Source organism: Calonectris borealis, chromosome 3, assembly GCF_964195595.1.
Source record: "Calonectris borealis chromosome 3, bCalBor7.hap1.2, whole genome shotgun sequence".
Lineage (NCBI taxonomy): Eukaryota > Metazoa > Chordata > Aves > Procellariiformes > Procellariidae > Calonectris > Calonectris borealis.
In genome coordinates, this window is record NC_134314.1 from 29,370,672 (window position 1) to 29,393,390 (window position 22,719).

At 39.1% G+C, this 22,719-nt stretch overlaps 1 protein-coding gene across 2 annotated transcripts in view; it reads right to left on the bottom strand.

The window, feature by feature from the left end:
* Window positions 1-22,719, bottom strand: part of KHDRBS2 (KH RNA binding domain containing, signal transduction associated 2) — a 373,561-nt gene that overhangs the window by 174,055 nt on the left and 176,787 nt on the right. For both annotated transcript variants that reach the window (XR_012672902.1, XM_075145263.1), the window contains exon 4: window positions 470-616. Coding sequence is in view for 1 of the 2 variants with exons in the window: in XM_075145263.1 (XP_075001364.1) it covers window positions 470-616 (147 nt within the window). In the remaining variant the exon portion in view is untranslated. The remainder of the gene's footprint in view (window positions 1-469; window positions 617-22,719) is intronic.

The following is a 22,719-nucleotide window of genomic DNA, read 5'->3' on the forward strand; positions in this document are numbered from 1 at the left end:
CTGAGTCATGACAATTTGTCTGAACAGAAACATCTGAGGAATGTTTTGCTCACGCCATTTGCTCCACAAGAAATTAATTAACTTGATTATCGAGATATTTAGATAAATCATTCCATATACAAAAATGTTTTTACAGACTTAAATATTCAAAAATCTTGAAAGTGTACTCACATACTAATGACTAATGTCTGCAACCAGAAAAAAAAGTAATCCACACTTCCCTCCAAAAACCAAGAAAGGAAAGCAAGAAACAATGACAAATGGGAATAATAAAACATCTAGAAAATATATCAGGGGATCAATTGTGACAATTAATGGCCTGTTTGGCATCTCCCTGAGACGAAAGAATGAAAGATGAATGTTCAACAGAACTTTTTTTTTTTCCCTTGAGCTAAAGGTGCTTAAAGAAGGCAAAATTCAATGCAGCAAAACGATAACCAGTCACAGAAGAATGCTATAAGCCACTTACAGGAACGAGGAATTTTTTTATTTCTTCCAAGGCATGACTCATACGAGAATACGCCTCCCCAGGTGGAGCAAATACTTCAATTAATACGTGAAGCTCATCACTCAGGTGCGCGTATTTGGCTTCTCCACTTTTCCTTAGTTCTTCCTCCTATGAAAAAAGGGTGGGTTGTTTTTTTTAGAACTGGGAAACTACTAATTTTCCATTGAGTTAGCATTTACAGAGAAAATGACAAAAGGACATAATATAAGCAGACTTCTAAATCCTGTGAGAAATACAAGTCTGGTACAAGCCACCTAAAGATTTAAAAATCAATTTTGAGTGTTTGAATGATAAAACCAGCATAATTATCACCTACAACAGATTTTAATCAGCACAGTGAAAAAATGCTAAATACTCCAGAAGCGAGTACTGAAATACTAAATTCAAAATGGAAAAGCTGCATTAATCTGTCTGAATCTTAGCGTTCACAAAAAAATAAAATAAAGATCAATTTAACCATTTTGGAGCACTTCAGCAAATGTTATTGTTTATTAAAGTCTTTAGTTATCTAATGAATATCTGCAGGCTTTCCATTTTAGTATCGCTAAAGGAAAGTATGCCTTAGTACTTCTATTTGAGACATGAGGTTGAGTTTCAGTCCCAGTTCTAATATATGGTACCTATGCAATCTAGTGTACACTGGTTAAGATGGTGATTCACCTCACCCTGATTTATCTTGATAATCTTTGGGTCCCAGTTTTCCAGCTATAAAATAAGCTTAATAATCCTACTTTATGTTAGAGTAATGTTCTGAAACGTCAATCCACTTTCTTATACAAGGCTTTGAGATAGTGAATGGAAATTGTAATACACATTCATAGTAGTTACCTCTGCATAAAAAGCAAACATATAAAATAGTGATCATGTTAATGGCATTGGCTATGACAACATAATGAAAAATTTATGTCATTACTACACAAGATAGTAATAAGTAATGCTGAAGAAATGATGAGTTGAAAACTCAGTCTGCAAAAATATTTTGAGAAATGTAATTTTGAAGAAGATATGTATATATACCTGTGTTTTATAGACAAAAAACATAATCACAGAAAAAGAAGTAAACTAATTTGCTTAAAATCAGCTAAGAAATTATAGCTTTTTAGCATATACTAAAATAATATTTCATGAACATTTAGATATCTAAGATATAAAAATTGTAACAATAGATTACAATTCTTATTTACTTAGCTTATTTAATTCTGCATTAACTTCACTTATTTTAGCCTTGCTTAATTTACACCATTGCTTGACACCAAAAATATTGGCATGATGCCATGCTTCAAACAATATGCACACAGTTCTTTTTATCTACAGTAGAAGATCCAGCCCCAAGGACTTGCTGGTTTTTCACAGAATACACAATACATCCTTTAGCTCCAGAGCCCTAGACCTAACTCCTTGATAAGTCAATGTTTTGCATATGATGACAAAATCATAACTCAATAAATGTAATCCATGATTTTATTTTTAAAAGTTGAAAATTGACATAATTGTTTTCAACTAAAAACTAAAAATTAAGATAAGCAGCACAGATGGTAGAATATTTTTACCTTTACAGTTAAAATATCTTTAGCACTTCAGCTTATCACTGAAATCTCAATGAAATGTCCATAAGAACCAGAGCATAATATAACAGTCTATCATGAGATGTTACAGTACTTTTCAGTTTTCTGGAAAAAAAAACATTTGATTGCAGTTTCTGGAATAATTTGACATGAAATATTTCAACAGAATTAAGTTTTAATAGTTATAAAGCAACATCCTAGTAATGGCTGAAAGTTTCTTTCATATTGCTTTTTTAAGATTCTTAAAAAAAACACCAGAAAGCCCCAAATGTTGTCTTTCAGGAGAAGACTACCAACAAACTTTGTGAAAAATATAAATTGGATCTTTTTTCAAATGTAGAAAAAGTAAAAAATAATGTTTGGCTCATTATTTTGATGAGGATTTTGCACAGCTAAGACATCAGTAACATGATTTTGTAATGCCGACCTGTCTTACAGAAAGTTAGGCATATGCTTGTGCGGTGGTAACAACGGTGAGAATGTTTTTCTTTTATTTCCTCAACAAACTCAGGAATTCTTAAAACACATCATTTTGTAACCTTCCTCCTAGGTTCAGCACATCCTTTCTGTCACTACTCAGCAGTCATTTCTATAGCTGTTAGAAACAGCAGGCTAGGGCTGTGAGATACTCAACATTTCTTTCTGAGGATATCTAATGATGTTTTTTCTTGTGGAATGCATGGGGTTAAAGACTGAATTTTCACACAGTATCTCTTCCCACAGCAGCGTGAAATGTCAGAAAAAATGCTTCTTTTATTGCAAGTGTGTGTGTTGATAGAGACAAACTTAAATCACTTCAGGAAAAATATGGAAGAGTAAGAACTCATAGACCATGTGAGTACTGTACCAAGCTTTGCTTCCCAAAGCCAGCGAATAAGATTGAGTATTTTAGGACTGAATGTACCCTTACATTTAATCGTATGTCAGGTATCAGGAATCTAACAAGTAAAACAACAGATATAACTCACAGTGTTGAGGAGACACTTGTCGATATGGAAGGTTACACCTACTGGCAGGTAATACAGCTTTCCAAGTGCAGTATGGATGAACGGGCTCTCCCACGAGCATGTGAAGTTGGACAACACCCTTGTAAGTCTTCATTAGCAAGCAGCACAGCCCAACTGCACAGCAAAATGGTCAGTGCTGTGGACCTGACATCCACACGACTTATATTTAGGATGACAGCAGTACCCCTTCTCTAGCACTTCAGTGGGTTTTGCTTCCTGCTATTTGTAGCCTAGTTGCACAAACTGAGCTCCCATTAGAAGTCAGAGAGCCTTCCTGGAGCCCAACTTTGGTTTAGTTTCGTAGGAGAGGAGTCCAGTTCACGCCCCGTGATCTCTGCTCACTGTAAGTAATGGCCCCGTCACTGGGAATGATCAGGAGGCCCTCCTCTAAACTGCGCTTCTGATTCAAACTAAAACACTAATGAATAAACACCCCATGTAGTACTGGTAAGGACCGAGATGGATTATGAGACTTTCTAGCATCTGTCACATAAAGGCAAAATGAGTGAGATTATCCTAAATCTATCTTATACGGTGTTATTTATAAGGTTATCTGGTGCTGTTGGCCTTGCAAGACTCTGAACCGCTAAAGGTCTCTAATGCACCAGTCCAATTACCTGTGGACTTTGGCTGTTTCCCATATAATTCTGCCTTAACCACCTGTGAAGTCCAGCTATTCCCCATGGTGCTGTCTGTAACTTTTGTCAGATTCTCATAGATTTTTATGTTCTATGATTTCCCACATCATGTCCAGCAATTTTCCAGACCCTGTTCAGCTTGCACAGCCTTGGCCAGGGTCTGCCCAGCAGCCCGTCGTTTGCCCACAGCCCTAGCACCGGAACGGTAACTGCTTAAGCCTACTTGTGTACATGAACCGAATCGCAGTGAAAGACTGTGCATTGCAAGCCTGATGGATTCACTGTAGAGAACTACCCTGAAAACAATCAAAATGCAGTTAAGTCTTAGGCACTGGATCTTAGGGGAAAAAAACAACAAACTGGGACCTGATCAGTTCTGATTTATAAAATGAATGGAATAGATTCCCTGGGCTTCTGGATCAGTGATGGCAATCTCTCTTAGTACTGACCCTCAGGTTAATAATATGGTTCTTATTTACGGCATGTGATGATGTTTAACTCCACTGCAGGTTGAGCACAGCAGAGGAAACACACACCACCCTCCACAGACACTTGCTCCCTCGTCCTGGTCCTCTTCCACTCCCTTCTGCATGCCAATTCCCTTCATCTCTCAAGACTGACAGTACTATATTCCACACCCAAACCCAGCTCCTCTCACACTATGTGCTTCAGGCTTCCTTCATCCTCATCTGCTGCCTTACAGCACGTCTGTCACACAGTGCTGAAGTCCACCCGCCCTTAACCTTATGCACAGCTCCATAAACCACTCCCTCATAAAAGATAACAGATATTTTGAAACACCTGCTGTGTTTTATAATTTCCAGTTGACCAAAGCAGGGAAAATGAATTATAAAACTCTCTAGCAGAAATTTGAGGAGTACCGACCTCTGCAGAAGTGAAGTGTGTGAGTGGTAAGAACATAAAGGCCAAGAAAAATGATGACTTATCTCTGGATGAGAAAGCAGCCTTACCGTTTTAAAAGGATATGTGCTGACAGAGAACTGATTTCTGGATGGAACCCCGGCCAAAATGTGACAGAGAACTGATTTCTGGATGGAACCCCGGCCAAAATGCTTGAATAAAACTACTGGAAGGAACTTGAAAGAACAAATGGAGTTTGCACAGCAAACAAAACTACACAATCCAGATTGATGAATAAAAAGTGTCCTCATAAAATTGAAACAACAGAATATCCAAGAATAATAGAAGAGAAACCTGCAACAGGAATTGTGTAGATCTCAGAGATAAATTTCATCAATACAATACAGAGAACTTCCTATAATGTAACAAGTACAGTTATGAAAAGAAACAATGGGTACTTGAAGAACAATATGAGAATTGCAGGGGATTTAATATCTTGCAAGAATTTGCAAATAAAAGCATAGTGCAGAGCCTAGACAAAGATGATAATCATAGTGCTGTTGCTACAGAAGCATTATTTATAAGATCAATGGACAATGCTACAGAAGAAAATGGATGAGCATGCAGTTTGACAAATGCAAACCTATTAATTTTTAATCTGGACATAAATGCAAAAATCAAGATGTTGTCTGCAACACTGATTGTAGTGAAAGTAACAAGTGAACTATACGGTAACAAGTAAATCAGAATAGATATAATTTCCTGGTGGCACCTGTTTTGGGGTTAAAAAGCTTTCAGGTCCTAGGTCCCATCAGTGGAGAAACAGAGAACAAAAAAAAAAAGAGGAACAATTTGAGAATGGATGAGGTGGAATGTGACAGCTCTCAGCAGAGTACAGAGCAAAGCTAAAAGAGCTTAGCCATCCCTTGACTCTTGTTTTTAAACCAGTTATTCTCGCTCCAGGAAGAAGAATAAAGAAGATGGAGATGGTGAGTACATGAGGAGAGCTCACACAGCAGAGCTAAGAGAGTGGGTGTACAACACCTGCAGTCAGCCACAGAGACCCCATAATGAAATACAAGCACGTAGAAAGAACATTGCTTACAACAGAGGAAATTTTTGGAGATACAGGTGACAGCAATTATTTTTCTTTACTTGATGCATCATTAAAATTCTCGTAGTTACTTTGGTGAAACAGAGCAGAGATTTGTGTACATTCAGTACTGTCTTGGGCAAACAGGCCCTTCAATTCAAGGGTGCTTTATTTCCTGATGCTTTTCATAATGAAATACAACAACATCTTAATGGCAAACAGGTACTAAGCTGTACCTACATCATATTTTTGTTTAGACAGGTGAGAAGGAAAACAAAGACAAATCAGTAGAAGAATGTGATGATAACACAACCATCGAATCACGATCGAAAGAGCCCGAACACCTGGCGTGAATGTTAGATGAACAAAAAATATAAATTCTGTGAAAGAAAATAAATGTTTAGGAGAAAAGTTAACACATTAAAGTGGTATGTAGCAAAACTGAGGCTACAACCAGTGACCACTGTGACCAACAACTAGTGATCTATGTACAAATTACCTGTCAGAAAACTGATAGAGCAGAGAGAGAGTTCACAAACCTACAAATGTTCCTACGCTTGTACAAATCTAAGCAAAAGCAAAAACAGCATAGGTAAGAATCACCTGGTCATTAAACAACTGCTGCTAGAACTAAACAAACCAAAGATGTTCAACGAATTGCAAGTTTGCAAAGCTAATGAAGGAAATTAAAGATCCTCAAGAAATGCACAATTACCATACCTAAAGATGCTTACCATACCTAACGATGCTTCTTAAGAAGATTATGTTCATCTTAAAACTTATGATCACAACTAGGGACCACTGCATTCAGGGTGCCTTCAGATTCAGGAAGAAGACTTTGCCTTAATTAATGAGCGTACAAAATGTCATGTTTTTATTTATGAGAGGTTAATTACCAATTTGTTGCAACCAAGTTACAAAGTAGGTTGGTTGAACTCTCACCAAGCCGTTACACTCTTATTATGGGCAAAAACATACCTTACACGAAGTCTTTTTTTTTTTCTTTTCTTAATAAAGTTGTAAAAGTCTAATCAAAGAATTATTGGTAGTCTAGTTCCATACTGACACCTGCAGCTCAAATGACATGCAGGTAAAATGACATATACACAAACTTTCTAGTGTCTGACCCTTTCCCCGGAGTTACACTCACCCTTCCACTGCCCTGGGGGGTCCTAAGGTTAACGGCTCCAGCTGAGGGGGGGGGCATTGCTGTGACTTGGCAGCACCTGGAGCCCTTTGCTGCAAGACATATAATACCGATGGTGATAATTTCTTCCTCCTCTCTCCAGGAAGCACTTGGGGTAATTTTTAGGTTTGTGAATATGCTACATAAATTGCTCTTCCTCCATCGTTTTGCAACTCCACTCCCCATCCAAATTCACTACATATGGTAAGTTTTACATATGCTGTGTACTTTTTCTTTGCTCTTTGTTACTCATAAAGTGATTTTACCCAGCTCCCAATGTTGCACTCCTTTAATGACCAGTAACTGACCTTCATGCCACGTCCCTGTTTACAGCCCTGGAGCTTTCCTTATCATCCCGTGCCTTTGCTTTCAAGGCCTCCATCCCACCCCTGTACTCCCCTATGCTGCAGTTTTAGTCTAGGGCCATAGCAGCACCCTCTACACAGAATAACGACTTATTATCGCTATCTATTAGTTACAAATATAGTACAAATCTAGGCAAAAGCTAAAACAACACACGTAAGAATCACTCGGCCATTAGACAACTGCTGCTAGAAGTAAGCAAGCTGAAAGGGAGCCGGGAGCAGACCAAGGCCAGCCCAGAGCAAGCCTGGCAGGTCCCAAGCCCTGTGCTGCTGCCTTGGCCGAAAGCCAGCAGCCCATGACACGTGACGGCAACACCATCCTTACTGAGATACAGGGCTACAAGTGGCAGTGGAAAGAAAACATAAATTACTTACTGCCTTTGCTGAACAGGTCTGAAAAATACTCCTGGGATACAGAGATTGTTTTTTCAGCTACAAATGTCTAATTTTCAACCTAAATACACACCGGGATGAGGCCTGCTGCTTTCAATGCACTCCCTAGTTCAATCAGATTTCAACGCTAGATTATACACAGGTTATAACGCAGACTATCTCAGGGTTTAAAAACAATTATTTGGGCTCTGCCACAGTGTGAGCTGTTATTTATTGATCTAAAAAAATTAAGATTAGAGATATTTTATAATGGCTGATGACATTGTAAGAACTTTAAGAGCTTACTCTGTCAAAAATAAAGCAATGAGCCTGTGGCACAAGAGAAAAAGATCCTTTGAGCAAAGCAGACATACCTTTGTTTACTCTAGTTGGAGGAAAACGTACTTTCTTTTCCTCTGCTATCATTCTTACTTTTTGGAAGTCACTTTACTAGTTCTATTACATCTTTCTAGCTCTATTTATTTCATTGTGTTTGGAGCCAAGTTATCTTGGTTTTATAAATTTTAAACTCTTTTTTTAGGGACAGAGAAGGTGAACAGTCACCTTAAAGTGATACAAATGTTATAGATGAAAGTTCTACTAATGTTTTAGGTGATTAACAAACTAGCTATGACAAATTATCAGACATCTTGAAAAGAAGGTTAGCTGTATTTATGCTAAGAATTCTATACACTGACAGTAATAGTAGGATATTTATTTATCTACAATTATTTTTCAGAAAATATCCATCTTGATATCTGTGAAGTATAAACAGTGTTCTCAAAAGCTGTGTTTAATCAAAAATAATATTTGCCATTTAAAATATACAAACAGGAAAATTTGAATTAAATACCTATATCCTCTTTTTTTTCCTTATCTGTCATTAAGTTTATTACTATTATTATTCCCACGCAGCTTTTTCTCCAAGGAATAAATAGACAGAATATTTGTATCATAAGATTTGGAAAGGACATTCTGTCTTTAAGTATAGGAACTTTTATGAAAAGATATGTTCTGAAGTTCTCAAGGTTCTGAATCAATTCTTTTGCTATGCACTATCGAACCGAAATATAAGTCAACTCCAGTTGTATAGTAGTCAAGTACTTTAAAGAGTTTGGTTTTGGTCACCTGAAGGAAACAGTAGAAAGAGTATTTCTACCATAGAGAAAAATTCTGGAGGGAAAAATCCATGCCTAAGCTATTTCATGTATAAGCAGAATGAAAAACTTGTATTTCCAAAAAGTCAATTAGCAGAAGGCTAACGTGTGCACTTACCTTTGATTATGAAGGAAACTGAAGCTTCACTTTGGGAATTCATTTATTTGTATATTTAAACCCAATTTCACGATGAAAGCTCCAAGTACACACTTAAAGGTAACTACTTGCTTAACTACCCATTTGATGAAGGATGCTTCCCCAAATACCAGCCTAGAGAATAAATCCACTGATGCACGTAGGCATTACTTCGGTGCCTAATTGCTATTGTAGATGCCTACATAAAGAGATTTCCAAGCCTTTCCCGATCTAACTGTGTAACCTACGCACTTAGCTTATAGCTGCAAAAGAACTTAAACTCCCCGGATTTAGGCATGATTTTGATCCTAAACACCAGACTGTGGCCATCTAAATCCCTGTTCAGTTGCTTCCTATCCCTGAAATCTATAGACGCCAGAGTTGTCCACGGTAATACTCCTCAGACACAGAAGTGTCTGACCAGCAGTGCCACATTAGGGTGAAGGAGATCTGATACTTATTTCAGGTTTAAGCTTCTTTGGGATTCATAAACTAGCGAGGGGCTAAATAAGATAGATGTTCTGAATACACTCCTACTGAATAAAAAAGCAGCGCTGCTGCCCTTTTCCTTGATGAGGTAGCAGTTGGAGTGCTCATCAAGTTACGCATTACAAAAGTTGGGAAATAGGTGTTCATTTTAGGGAAGTTGCTAGGTGAATCCCACAAGAACCATTTAGGGACGTGTTCTGTTAAACTATTCATAAGTGATCCAGAAAATGAGTTGAACAGTAATAAAAATTCTCCAGTGATAAAAAATAGCTCTATCTGTGCGCACTATGAAATACTCTAAATAACGTTATTTCAGGAGAAAGATCTTGAAGGCATTACATTCAATTCTACAGAAAGAATTTGTTCACTGTCCAATAGCAATTAAAAGGACATCCTCTATTAGGTATTTTTAAGAAAGGAAAAGAAATGAAACATCAAACAGGATTATGCCACTGCATAAACCTGTACTGTTCCTCCACCTTCAATACTGAAGACCTTTGTGGTGCCCCAATTTTAAAAAGTATTAGAACCAAAAAAGATCCAAGATGAAAAGGATGATTATGAGTATGGAAATATTTCCATATGAGAAGTTGAACATGAAAGTCTTCGCAATCTTGATGTTCCTGCAGTTCAGGATGTCCTTAAACACTAAGTCTTGGAAGACCTCTCAACTTACACTAGTTCTTATGTTCTTACCCAAGCTTTCAGTCCTGCAACTTGCAGGAGCTGCAGATCGAGTCTGCTTTTACATTATTCTGTCTCATTTGGAAACGTATCTAGTGGGGCATGACATGTTGTATACATACAGAATAAAACAACATGCAAATCTAATATGTTTTTGTCCTATGATATTTGTAATTGCTTGCTGATGTGTTAGGTGTATCTTTTTTATTAAACACCACCTATAACATAATGTGTACACTTAAGGCAGTTATGTGTCAAATATGGACCTCACTTCTAATAATGTTTCTCCCTAGGCTGCACATTTTGTTTAAAAGATCCTGTTACTAATTAGTATGCAAATGAGCTCAATGTAGTATTACAAGTGCTCCATCTAGAAAGCAAGGCAACACTTCAGCCACTCTGATTGCTCATTATAAACAGAGCTGAGAGAGTGCAGAGGAGACAGATTTACAGCCACTTTCGGATGCAAATTCAGAAATCATGAGCATTCGTAATCATGACTGCTGCAAGACCTGCAGAGAACGCATCCCTGCCTTCACCCCCTCACCTCCTGCGGCAGCTGCCTCCCCCGAGCCTCCCACGCAGCAGCGGGACTTCTTGAAGGATAATGTTGTTGCGCCTCTGACCAACCCTTTGAAGTTCAACGAGGAAGCCCGTGCAAGTGCAAGGTTTAAAAGCTAGAACTGATCATCGCGTTTAATTCCTCACCGCTTTTTCTAGGAGTCTCCACCACTGAGCAGTTTCCACGTTAACGCTTTGTACCCTGAAACGCAGCAGTACCGTGAGGCAGGAAAGGTCCTTCCCTAAACACTTGGGATAAGGGAAGGGATGTCCCCCTAATGTCCGTAGTGGCCTAGGCAGGGGAACGGGATGGTTTGGCTTCCAGCAGTTTGAAGACCTGGCTGATAAGCTGTATTATAAAGTTCATTTTCTTGCAATTTTCTTGGGCTGATTGCCAAAAATTATTTCCTAAAGGCTGTCCCTTGATTAACCACAACATTGCAAACAAAAGCAGCAAATGGATTCGAGGACCCTACCACCAAATATAGAAAGACAAATCTTTTCTATATCCCCTTCATTCTCATGCAGTGATGCGGAAACCACATCGGTGGAGGGAAGCCACGTTGGCGGAGACAAACTGAACTCCGGGGAATGAAAGAGGAAAAGGAAGTTCATAAATAATTGGCAAACGCTGTAGCTCTAATGGCATTTACACAGACTAGAAATGTTTCAATATCTGAAATTACTTTAAAAACGCACTATCTTCTGAAAGAGTATTTCAAAAAACAGATAAATCAAATACCTGAAAACCCAACCACTGTGTCGAACTGTTTTTCACAAACATATCCTTTTTCTGAGCTAGAATTTTAATGTCTTGTGAACGAGACATTTCCTCTCACATGTGGCAGTCACACATGACTCTGCACATTTCACTTGCTTTTTCTTTCTGTGTAGAATTAGGTAATAATGACAAAGAACACAAACACGCATTTCAATGGCAAAATTACTTTTTCGTCTATCCAGAAAATCTAACTACTCACATCATATTCATTTAGACAAATAAATTTTACTGAGAGTGCAAGTTCTTGGATGATTTCTCACAAAAATGTCAGAAGTAGTTGACAGATGAGTATGATGTTATAGTAACATTACATATATCATGATTTTATGTCTGACAGATTTACTGAACGCAAATAAAATTGCTTGCAAATAGATTCTCGGTCATCTCAGCTATGATGGTGATTTGCTCTGCAAAGATGGAAGAACACATTTTCTAATCTTCTCATAATGGAAAACTGTAAGGATATTAGTCCAATATAAGCTGTAAATGAGTCTGACTAAAAACCTTGAATTTTTTAATGAGTAGTGATTATAGCAATTCTAATAGCAATTTACTAGAAGCCTCATTTTCATGAAATGTGCAGAGGACTCGGACCATGGACAATTCAGGTAACATCGAGCTCCTAGGCTGTGCAGTCTAGACCTGACCTGAACTCTGAACCACGAGAGAGTGACTTAAGAAGCTACCACTCCTAAAACAAAAGTAAAGGAAGTCAAAATGAGTTCTGACAAGTTTGTTTATCTTAAGGTAACTTGGGCGGGGGGAGAGATGGTACCTTTTGGTTGGGGTAGCTTAGTCTGTGACTCCAACAGAAACTCCAGTGTTCCTCACTGCAAATTTTTACAATAAATTATTTACCCAAGAAGAACATCCTCACTGGAAGGCACACTGACCCCTTTGGCAAGGTACACAAAATCCTCATGTCACAAAGAAAGTAGCCTGGAAGATGGCAAGGGCTTTCCTTTGGGAAGTCTAATGTTCAAAATTTCATGTTGTTCTTTGTACTGTCCCAAAGGAAACATCAGGTGTGCATTCACCTCAGAGGAGCTTACCCCTGGCTCAGGGGGTCACTGGTACTAAACTGGCCTGGCCAAGATGTCAGTGACTAAGTGCAGACAGGGCATTTCCTCTAAAAACTCACAGTGTGCTGCTCCTGCTCCCCTCCCCAGAACTCCCCATCTCCCACGAGTGCTCTTACGGGGTCCAAACCAGAACGGACTATCACAAACTCACCAAACAAATGTAAAATTGCAAGAGCAAAATAATTTAAAAATTCAGTTTAAAGCAGATCACTGTACTCCAGAAAAGGTTAAGTATTAGCAATCTTCAAAGAGTCAGCTAATTTTACTGCACTAAAAATTAATATTCATTTTGCACTTAAGTTTTATCATCCAGATCATCCTTGGCAATTTAAAGCACTCCTCCAACCCCCTTTATGCTCTCAGATTTATGCAAGAAGACATAACCTTGTGCACAGGCTCTGAGTGTTGCAAAATTTTCATTACACGGTAGCCATATCTCAGATAATCACAAAATATGCAGATTACATTAATCAATTATAGTCAATTTTGCTTAATGTCACCATCGGTTTACCACAGAATTTCCTTCTATTAAAAGCTTTTTCCCAGGAAACATTGTAACCTGCCTCTGGCTGAAAATGAAGCATTGCATTTGTCTTCCAGTTCTTTAGTGCTCTAGCACCTGTGATCTCCCTTGTTGCTCATTTTCAATACCAGTACAAATGAACGTAAAATAAAATTGAACAGCAGCCCTGTTTATAGTAGACTTTCTCCATAGCTTTGAGACAAAAGATGAGGGTATTTTTATTGTTGTATGAGCATCCTCAAATGTTCCGACTGATATTAAATGCTGAAAAAAACACGTTTCCTTTCCTTTCTTCCCTTCCCTCTTAAATTGAAAAGAGTGTAAAATAAAACATAAATCCTAAATCAGGAATACGTGCACCACAGAAACTCAGCAGAGCTTTGGTTTGTAACAGACTTAGCCCCTTGTGCTACATTTTCCATCTGAATGGGGTTTTTTTTCATTGAAAGTGTGCAAAGAACAAACGACTCACATTCTTTGAGGACATAATCACACTCCCCAGGCTGTGTTCAACCCCAAGTCTTTGCTGATGTGCTGGATCTGAGACAAAGGTCCCAGTTTGAAAAGATAGTTTCAGGACAGCGGAACAATTATTTGAGTTCCTTAAGTAGGATTCATTTACCTTGACTTAGGTGTCCAGAAGCTAGATATTTAAGCCTGAACTAGTCATGTGGAGCTCTCAATGGAATGAAACAGGCACTTTCACAGGGCGACTCATTTCAAACTGAGGTTGGTATTCAAGATGATTTGGGAGTTTAGGTGGATAAATCAGTTTAAGGATCTAAATATCTTTTTGGATCTGCCCAAACCATGTTAATAAAGAAGTAATCAAAGTACAACTGGCAACTCTAAAAATGTAAAAAATAGGCCTAGCATCGGTTGGGTTCTTTTATAAAAATTATTAGCATGAGGGGGAAAAAAAAGTACTGGAGCCATGTTAGACAAATTTACAGACTGCTGGCATCACTTTTGAAACTGGCTGAAGGATTATAGACATCATTTTAACTATTCTGGAAAGAGGTAACAGAACCAGCATGAATCTGAAACGTTGTATGTATCAATTTTCTCCTTCAAACACATATTTAAGCGTTAACTGTTTTTACTGGGCAAGCTGGATGAAAATTGCACTATTTTACAAGTGACGTGGATGTTACGCTGCTGGTGCCATGGAGAGCAAACAAGAAGGTAGAAATCTAAGCAATCAGGCAAGCACTGGTTGAGATGTTACTATTACCAGCTTCAAACATATTTTTTCTGCCGCGCAGTGTAATTTTTATTTCACTCGGAAACAGTCGGTGATTGCAAAAGCAACACTGAACAACAGATCCTGGTATGATTTAAGAGGGACGATATATCTAATTATGAGAAACTCCATTTGTTTTATTTTCATTTTACGTAAGTTGCAGAGGGTTTTGACAATGATGGAGCTTCCCAGCAGAAAAGCCATGCGGTGTTCAGGCTTTGACCTTTCTCCTGGGACCTGGGGGAATGCTGCTGCACAACAACAGCTGATTAATTAAACCTCCCTCAGTTGTGGTTTACCAGTCATATACTTTCACCACCAGTAAATCGGTCACGCTAGGACATGTTCTGTCCCTCTGCAGTCTGAACAATGGCACAGTGGCCATCATATTATATTACTGCAAGGACCTGAGATGCAAAAGCAGTCTGGAAAAGCTCTTGAGATGCTTCTCTGGTAACCAGAGCGTGACGTCTGTTCCATGAACAGTGCTCCTCCATCCCCCGGCTGTGCTCGGGGACTGCTGCCCACCTTGGTCACCTGCCTCCAGGTCTTGCATTGTCCCTCCCTCCGTCCTTACCACCTGCCCCTGGGGCTGCGCCTCCTCCAGTGCCAGACAGCACATGTGTTTCCTTGGCATGCCCTTCCTCCATACGCTCACAGAGAGCACTCCACCAGCTGGGACATACGTCTAATATGACTAACAGGAAGGAAAGATGCTTTCCTTCCTTCCTTCATTTGTAGGGAAAGGATTTTTTGTGTCTTTTTTTTTTTTTTAAATGTTGCTATTAGCATGCTATGTCACCATGGCTCTTTGAATCCCGTTCTGCCAGAGGTTGTTTCTATGCTAGGTATGTTCAGTGGCAAAGAAATCCTCTCGTCAACCTTTTCTTGCTACTGCTGTTTTGGCAGGCTGCGTTCACCAGTGCCTGCCTTTGCCAGTGCTGCCTGCCTTTGCCTGCCCCCGCTGCCGGCGCCAGACAGGCAGCAAGGCCGGTAAGCGCCCGGCGAGAAAGGCACGAGGGGCGATGGAGCATCTCCCCCTGGGGCAGGGGGTCCCCGAGAGTCCACTTCCCACAACTCCTCTGATCCCCTCTCACGCTGGTTTTCAATCTTTCTGCCACCGTCTCCTCAGACACATGGAGGGTGACAAACGAGACGAACCGTCATGTTTGCTGCAGAGACAGGAGATCTGATTGTTCTGTGTCTGTGGAAATGCAGATCAGCAACCGTAGCAGCCTGCTGTGCAGGAAGAGAAATTAAATGCCACTTTCGGGTGGATAATATGGAAAATAAATGTAACCAACCATCTGCGTATAATGCAGCAATGATCTTGGACTATCTAAAAGACAGCTTCAGACTGTAGGCTGAATTAAAGCCCCCAAACTGTTGGTTTTGTGCTTAGTTCTGTGCTTAGGAATTGCTCTTCTTCCATTCCTACAGTGCCAATATATTTGATTAAGTGTTGCTAGCACCTTCTATCACACAGGATGATACAGGACTCCAGACAACGTGTAGGAAGAAGAGGTTAATAAAACGGACTTTCCTGAGGTCCCCCCCAGCTTTCCTTTGCACAGAAAAGGCTATTTTTTTTTCAGATTATGCAGGTGTCAAGAGATCAGTGGCTGGACAGATGTTCGCAGCTGTAGGAATGCAGTGGGTTTACCTGCAAAGTTCAGAAAGAGTTTTTTTCCCTAAGTCAGCACATGTGAATGAAATACTTCTAAATTTGAGGAGGCCCAGCGAGCTTTCTTCTTGCTTACCTTATGAAGCCATACTGGTAGCTACAATACAGAAATATTTAAGACGTTAAGAAACTGTGAATATAGAGTATATATTTTATGAAATGAATGTAGAGCCAAATAATGTTATTGCTATTGCCACACAATATATTGCACGCTATTGCATAACATGTTTCTGGAAAAAAATGGATGCTGAGTTGGAAATACTCCCAGCAGGTTGGAGGGGCGAAGCAGACAGGCTGCCTGCCAGACATCGCCAGCCCAACACAAGTTCAACAGCTAGGGCTCCCTGAGGTTCTGCAGAGCCAAAGGAAGCCTTTGGGGTACATGTTGATGTAATGAGTTGGTTTAGCTTTAAGTTCTATTTTAATTTGTGAACAGACAGGACTTAGGGGGATGTATTGCTATAAAGTGCTATGCATTAATCTTAAATCTGAAGGATTTTCCTTTGTGGTACAGCATCCTCCCCAATACACAAAATAGACTACTACAAACCACAAATACTGTCCAAAAGACTGAAAGCATAGTTTTGAGCATCATTTACTTCCAGGCCAGAGCACAATGGGTCAGTGCAGAAACAATGTCCAAGATGAAATAAATCATCATATTTGCCAGTTCACGAGGCCAGCGACTGATGACTAGTTTTGTAATCTATCCATGCCGTATCTTTTGAGCCAGCCACCCACTGTTTCTATCACTTTTTGAATCTAAGCACAGCATGCAAGTGTTTTAATTCAGACTTGGTCTTCTGCACTGGAAAATCAAAATATTCTGGTTTTGGATTTGAAAACCTGCATCCTCTATGTTTACAACACTTTTCTGTCAACATTATGGAATCTGAATGATCAACGAATGGTTTATGCACAGCAGTCTCCTTTAGCATTTCCAGTATAATTCATTACAATGCTCATCTAAATAGTGTGGTTTTTTTCTTGCTTATTTTCAGTAGACTGCTTTGTATTTTATTTCTCTTATTTCCATTCGTTCCTTCTACCCAGATGGGTCAAACATATTTGCAAACATACACTTTGGGAAATCTTTCTAGCTGCTTCCCAAGCGTGTTCATAAAGAAACAGATGACTTGGAAACAGAATCCTTCTGTTCCCCGCTCACAGAAATTTAGCTTTCATTTTCAGGAGAAAACGAGATAGAAGGCTGGAAGGAAAGGATACATAAAACAGCATGCAGTAATGAAGGCAGAAAATAACACCTTTCTCTTTTTTTGGTACATTGTTTTTAAGTTTGTATAGGCTAGCTGAAGGCCTGTAAGATCTTCATTGTTGATTTTCTGCTACTAGTGGATTGGCAAAGGGATATGACTGCACTCTGTGTAATGGATAATGGTGGTTTTAGAGGACAGCACCAGATCTTCTCCCATCTTTTTTTGCCTTTTGAGGAGATAACTGCAGCTACTTCACTGTTGCTCTATGTGAGAATTAACTCTGTTCTGCTCCAGTTTCTGACAAATTGAAAACAGTAAGACATTGATCAGGCACAGCCATCAGGTTGTGCGACGCTGTTTTGCTGACAGTCGGCTGTTATCGTGCAGCTTGTTGTCCACAGAAGCAGCATGGCAGAGCCTCTGTGGCAGCCTTGGAGAGCTAGCTGGAGGCCAAAAGACTGATGGACATACATGTGCCATCAGTAGTACTGCCAACAAAACTTGGTAGAATAGCTACGAGAGTTGTTCAACAAAATATAGTCCGTGCTGGATACAGCTGATGCTTGCCAGTGCCCGTATCTTTCACTAATGGCTATCAGATCTGGTGGGCATGCTCGAGATCACTCATTTGGGCTACAAGAGTGAACACACTGACTAATGAGAGGTTAAAACCAGCAGACATACAAAACTCCTGAATGGAAAATGAAACAATCCAGTGTGTTTTTTCCTGCAAACCAGCGGAGCATGCAGGACTCAGCACTCATCTGGCTGCAGCTAGAGGTCTATTTGCCTCCCAGCAAAAGAAAAACAGAGGCAAGAGATAAAGAAGTCATGTGAGTATCTTCACAGGAGGAAGCCAAGAAAAAGGTCCTGTTTGGAGGTAGATCTTTAAAGGAAGGCTTGGGTTTCTGAACAAGAAAACTGCCTGTTTGCTATTTCCTATTATGTTCAGGTAAAAGGGATGTGGCACAGATTATCTGTGAACAAACTGGAGAAATGCTACCTATTTCTTCCTCTAAAAGAAGCAGAGAGGGAGGCCCGGTACTACCTACCTAAGGAGCACCAGTAACAAGATCTAGAAGTACTAGGAGAGCTCTTCTCATTGCTGTTGGTGCAAGGCTAGACATTAAAAGATGAGTTTAAGAAATAGCCATGGAATATTGATAAAGAGTTACAGTCTCACTTCAAAAATTTGACTTCTCATGACTTCAAAAATTTTAAAAGGCTTTTAAGAATGATTTTCTATTTGAATAAGCTTTCCTGCCCTTTGTAGTCTAGCATAATTCCACTGAATATGATGCCATGGATCTTCATAAATCTGTAACTATGTTCGACAGTTATACCCATACATTTGCCTTTGTGCTTTTCAGCTGAAAAATCATGTTTTAAGCTCTCGTGTCATTAACATTGTCATTACTTGAAAATGAAAGGCAAGGACAGGATGAGCTATGTTGTATGTCCAAGGTCTCAAAGAGCAGTTTGGGTTATACGAGGTGGATTCTGAAGGCACCTGAAATCACCAGGAATAAACAGAAACTTCTTTTCAGAGTGACCAGGAGGCACAACTCATCCTCTCAGGAGTCACCTTTTCACTTGGCTAAGAAGAATATGTTTAAATGGTGTGCCCTGCCCACAGTCTGAGATGAACACATGTACATCAGCTGAAAGCCAGGAGCTGCATAGCTGCAATAAGCACAGCAGAGACCTCACACCAATACTGTCTGTTGGGAGGCAGATGCATTAGCTCAGGCTCAGCACAGTGCTGGTGTTTTCCTTTCAGAGTTCATTTCCACTAACTGAGCAGAGCTGGCATGCTGCTTTTGGGAAAAAAAAAAAAAAATCCCCACAGCCACAATCAGTCTTGCTCTCTCTTATTTTGTCTCTCTCATGGCACGATTAGAGCACCCCTTCTTTCTGAGTGACCCAAAATAAGCAGAAAAAATCCTTTTCCCCCTTAATTTGCAAAGCTCCTTGAGCACATCCTTCTTCCAGCTCATAAGTACATGACTCTTCTAAAAATGCACAACTGCGAGTTTGTCCGCCAAAGTCAAATGACACCCATACTGCCCAAAGGCCCCTACTCTTTTCATTCAGGGGCGTACTTATTCCTCCAAAGATAGCGCAGCATCTAAATCTCATCTGGATAGAAGTTGTGAAACCCCACATCTGACACGACTTCAGACATTTCAGTATGCCCACTGTCGCCTTCTGCCTGGCTTTAGCCACAGTACCACAACCCATCCATTCCCATACTGAGAACAGAAAAATACAGGACAGATCAGGTTATCTTCATTTTCCTTCGGAGGCCTGTCCTGCTTTCTCCATGAATTATATATAAAACTCAGGCTCCTGAATTAAGTGCCCACAATGCCCTTGCTGTGACTGGATGATTACTTTTCAAAAAATAAACCATGATATGTTCCTTAAAGCACACACTCAGAAAATGGACTTATACTGTCATTACCGATTTAGCCCATCTGGGAGAAGAGAGTGAGATTAAGGAGCAAGAGGGAAGTGGCTCCATTAGAACCATCCAGGCAATTGGCAATGTCTACTCTGTGGCCGTGAACTGGATATGAATTAGTAAAAACATTTAAGATAGTGAGTGATAAAGGAGCCACACTTCAGGATCTACCACAGCTTGAATTGCTTTCATTTGGAATATGCCACTTGTGCTAAGGTTTAATTAAATGAAAAAAGATTTGTAAATGGAAAAAATCTAAATACAGAAGCGACAGAGAGAAATCACAAAGGCCAGAAGCAAAATGTGCTATATCCTCTGCATTATTCACCGACACAGCAGCAAAAGGGCTCAGGATCACAGTGCTTAATGTATTAGTGCTCTCCTGGCCAGTCCCTGAAAGCATCTGCATACTCTATCACAGGACTAAAAGGAATTATGCAATGCTTTACTAGGCTTATGTAGATAAGATGAGTACACTTTTTTCCTCACCCAAATCCCTCTTTAGGCATTGCATCTCTGAAAGCATATCTACAAAATGAACCCAACACAAAAGTAAAACTGCAAGTGGCCTCAGAAAATGCAAACGTCAATACTCAAGTCTGGAAAAGATACATAATATCTTACTAGATATATTGAATTAATAAATTTATAGTTTAGAAATACTGGAACTCCTACCAACATGAAACATTATTAAATCTAATATTTTCTATGTTATTCTGAATTTCTAAATATCTATTACTATACTCTATGTAAATTATACTGTATTGAAAAATAAGCATTTTTATTTAGATCCTCGCTTGTGTTTTTGGTGGCACAAGCACTTAGTCTTTTCTTTATATCCTTGGACAATGTTGTATGTAAGTGTTGGAATAATCTGGCTTTATGTTTCTTAACCAAAAAATAAATGAAACAAATTATTCATTGGACTCTTTATAGTGAAGTTTGTTTGTTGCAAAGCAAGACATATTGAACAAAAATCATTCCTTGAAAATAGCTACTGCAGCCAATGCAGCATGGATGAGCTTAGGATTCAAGCTGGAATAGGTACAAAGACAAATGACTAGCATATTCAGAAGTATTGGGACTCTTTTTCAGGAGAGGAAATTAAAATAGCTTGGGCTTTTTGTTTAGCCAAAGCCAAGACTCAGAAGGGACATATGTTCTCTCTCTCTCTCAAAAAAAAAAAAAAAAAAAAAGAAAAACTGGTAAACATTGAAGGACTAAATTTCTAACTACCAGAGACTATTTTTGTCTGGAGACAGTCTTCAGATGCAGGGAATTGTGATCTTCTGACACAGAGCTGTTATGCTCAGTCTTAACTTCATCCTTTGGGTTAGCACTTCAGCATTAAACATATGCTGAAGCTTCACTGATTTTCTGGAATATTCACAATCTTGGTTGCCTACCAAGACAGTCAGTCAGACAGTATTTGCAGCTTCAGGATAATGTATGAGATAGCTGATGTACCCTTTTTTGTAGAAGCAGTGCATTGCCAGGGTGCTGGTAAATAACTTTATTATTATTACTGACATATGAACTGCTTAAATAAGAAATGCTTTTGTTAGGAAAAAAATAAAGGCCTGACATACTGATTTGTTTTGCATTTTTCCCAAATATTTGTATTTTTATTTCCTCCTTTCTTTGTATTTTGTCCAAAATAAAAGAAATATATATATTGCTAAATTTGTTTTTACTGTACAATTTCCCATCAGCTCAAAGGAAAGAGCAAAATGGATGGTACTGCAGCAATACACATACAATGGAGTAAAATGGAGAATGAGAAACTCTAGTAGGACCTTATGATTGATGCATACAATTTTTAAATTTAATGTTAACATTAGAATCAAATTCTCTCTAAGGATTTCACCAAAGCATACTTAACATGCACACAGAGATACAACTATAATTAATTTGCGCTGTGTTCATTACAGGGCCACCAAGTGCCTGGGTTTCCTTGGTCATCCTCTCCCCCTCCTGTAATCGAATCCCTCCTGCCAGGGAGTTTTACTGGGCCAGCTTCCCAGTGACGCCAAATGCGATGCCCGCTGTTTGAGAGCCTGTGCAGATCAACCTCATGGCGCATCCAGAATAAAACTGACTTCACCGTAAGGGGCGGACACTGCTCAGCTCACAGCCAACGTACGCCCAAGCAGCACACCCCATCCTGCGCTGCAGCATGGTGGTTTACTCTGTTTACCCCATTGGTGACCAGAGGTCACCCATTGCTGTGATTTAAAGTGTGCTCCGATCACCAAACCACTGTGCACGTGCTATACAGCTTATTCTAACATCTGACTCCCAGGAATCTGTAAAGCATATGAACTGAACATAAATAATAGGCATTTCAACAGATTATGCACATGCTGATTAATGCTTTGCTGAATTGCGATTTTGCACCAATTATTTTGCTACTGAATTTTTCAAATGGCCATCATGGTTTTCTGTGTTTCTAGTTGGGCAAAGCTGACAGCTTTCTGGCATTAAAGAATGATTCTTTCAATTAGAAGATCACAGTAATTACTATATTATCAAGATGAACTATATTTTATGTAGCATGCCAGTATGTATGAAATAAAAATGAGTTAAGCAACTATGAGCCCACTTCTGTAACCTGCAAACTTATTCGAGGTCATAATCCTTCATAACCGTTTAGACCAACAAAACTCTCCGGCAGGAGTAAGGATTTATGGTATGATGGCTAACTAAAACCAGAGTATTTGCTTCTTTTGCAGAATGGAGTAGTGACAAGCTTATGATTAGACCTATGTTGGATACACTTCTCTATTTCTAACATGAAACAGAACAATGGAAAATTATCTGACTTTCAAGTGTATTGTATCAGGTCATCACAATGTTATGCTGTTATATAGCATATGAGTTACATTATATGCTTTACATTTTCATTGTATTTTTACATATATAAAGATACGTATAGTGAGAAAATAAAGAGAATGCAGAACAGAATATAGTTTGCACAATACTACTTTGTTGATTTACAGGAGTTAAATGTTATACATACATATTATAGCATGCATTTCATCTTAGCTTAGCTTTGTAAAAAAAGACTAGACTCCTTATAGGGTGAAAACTCAGCTTAAAATTG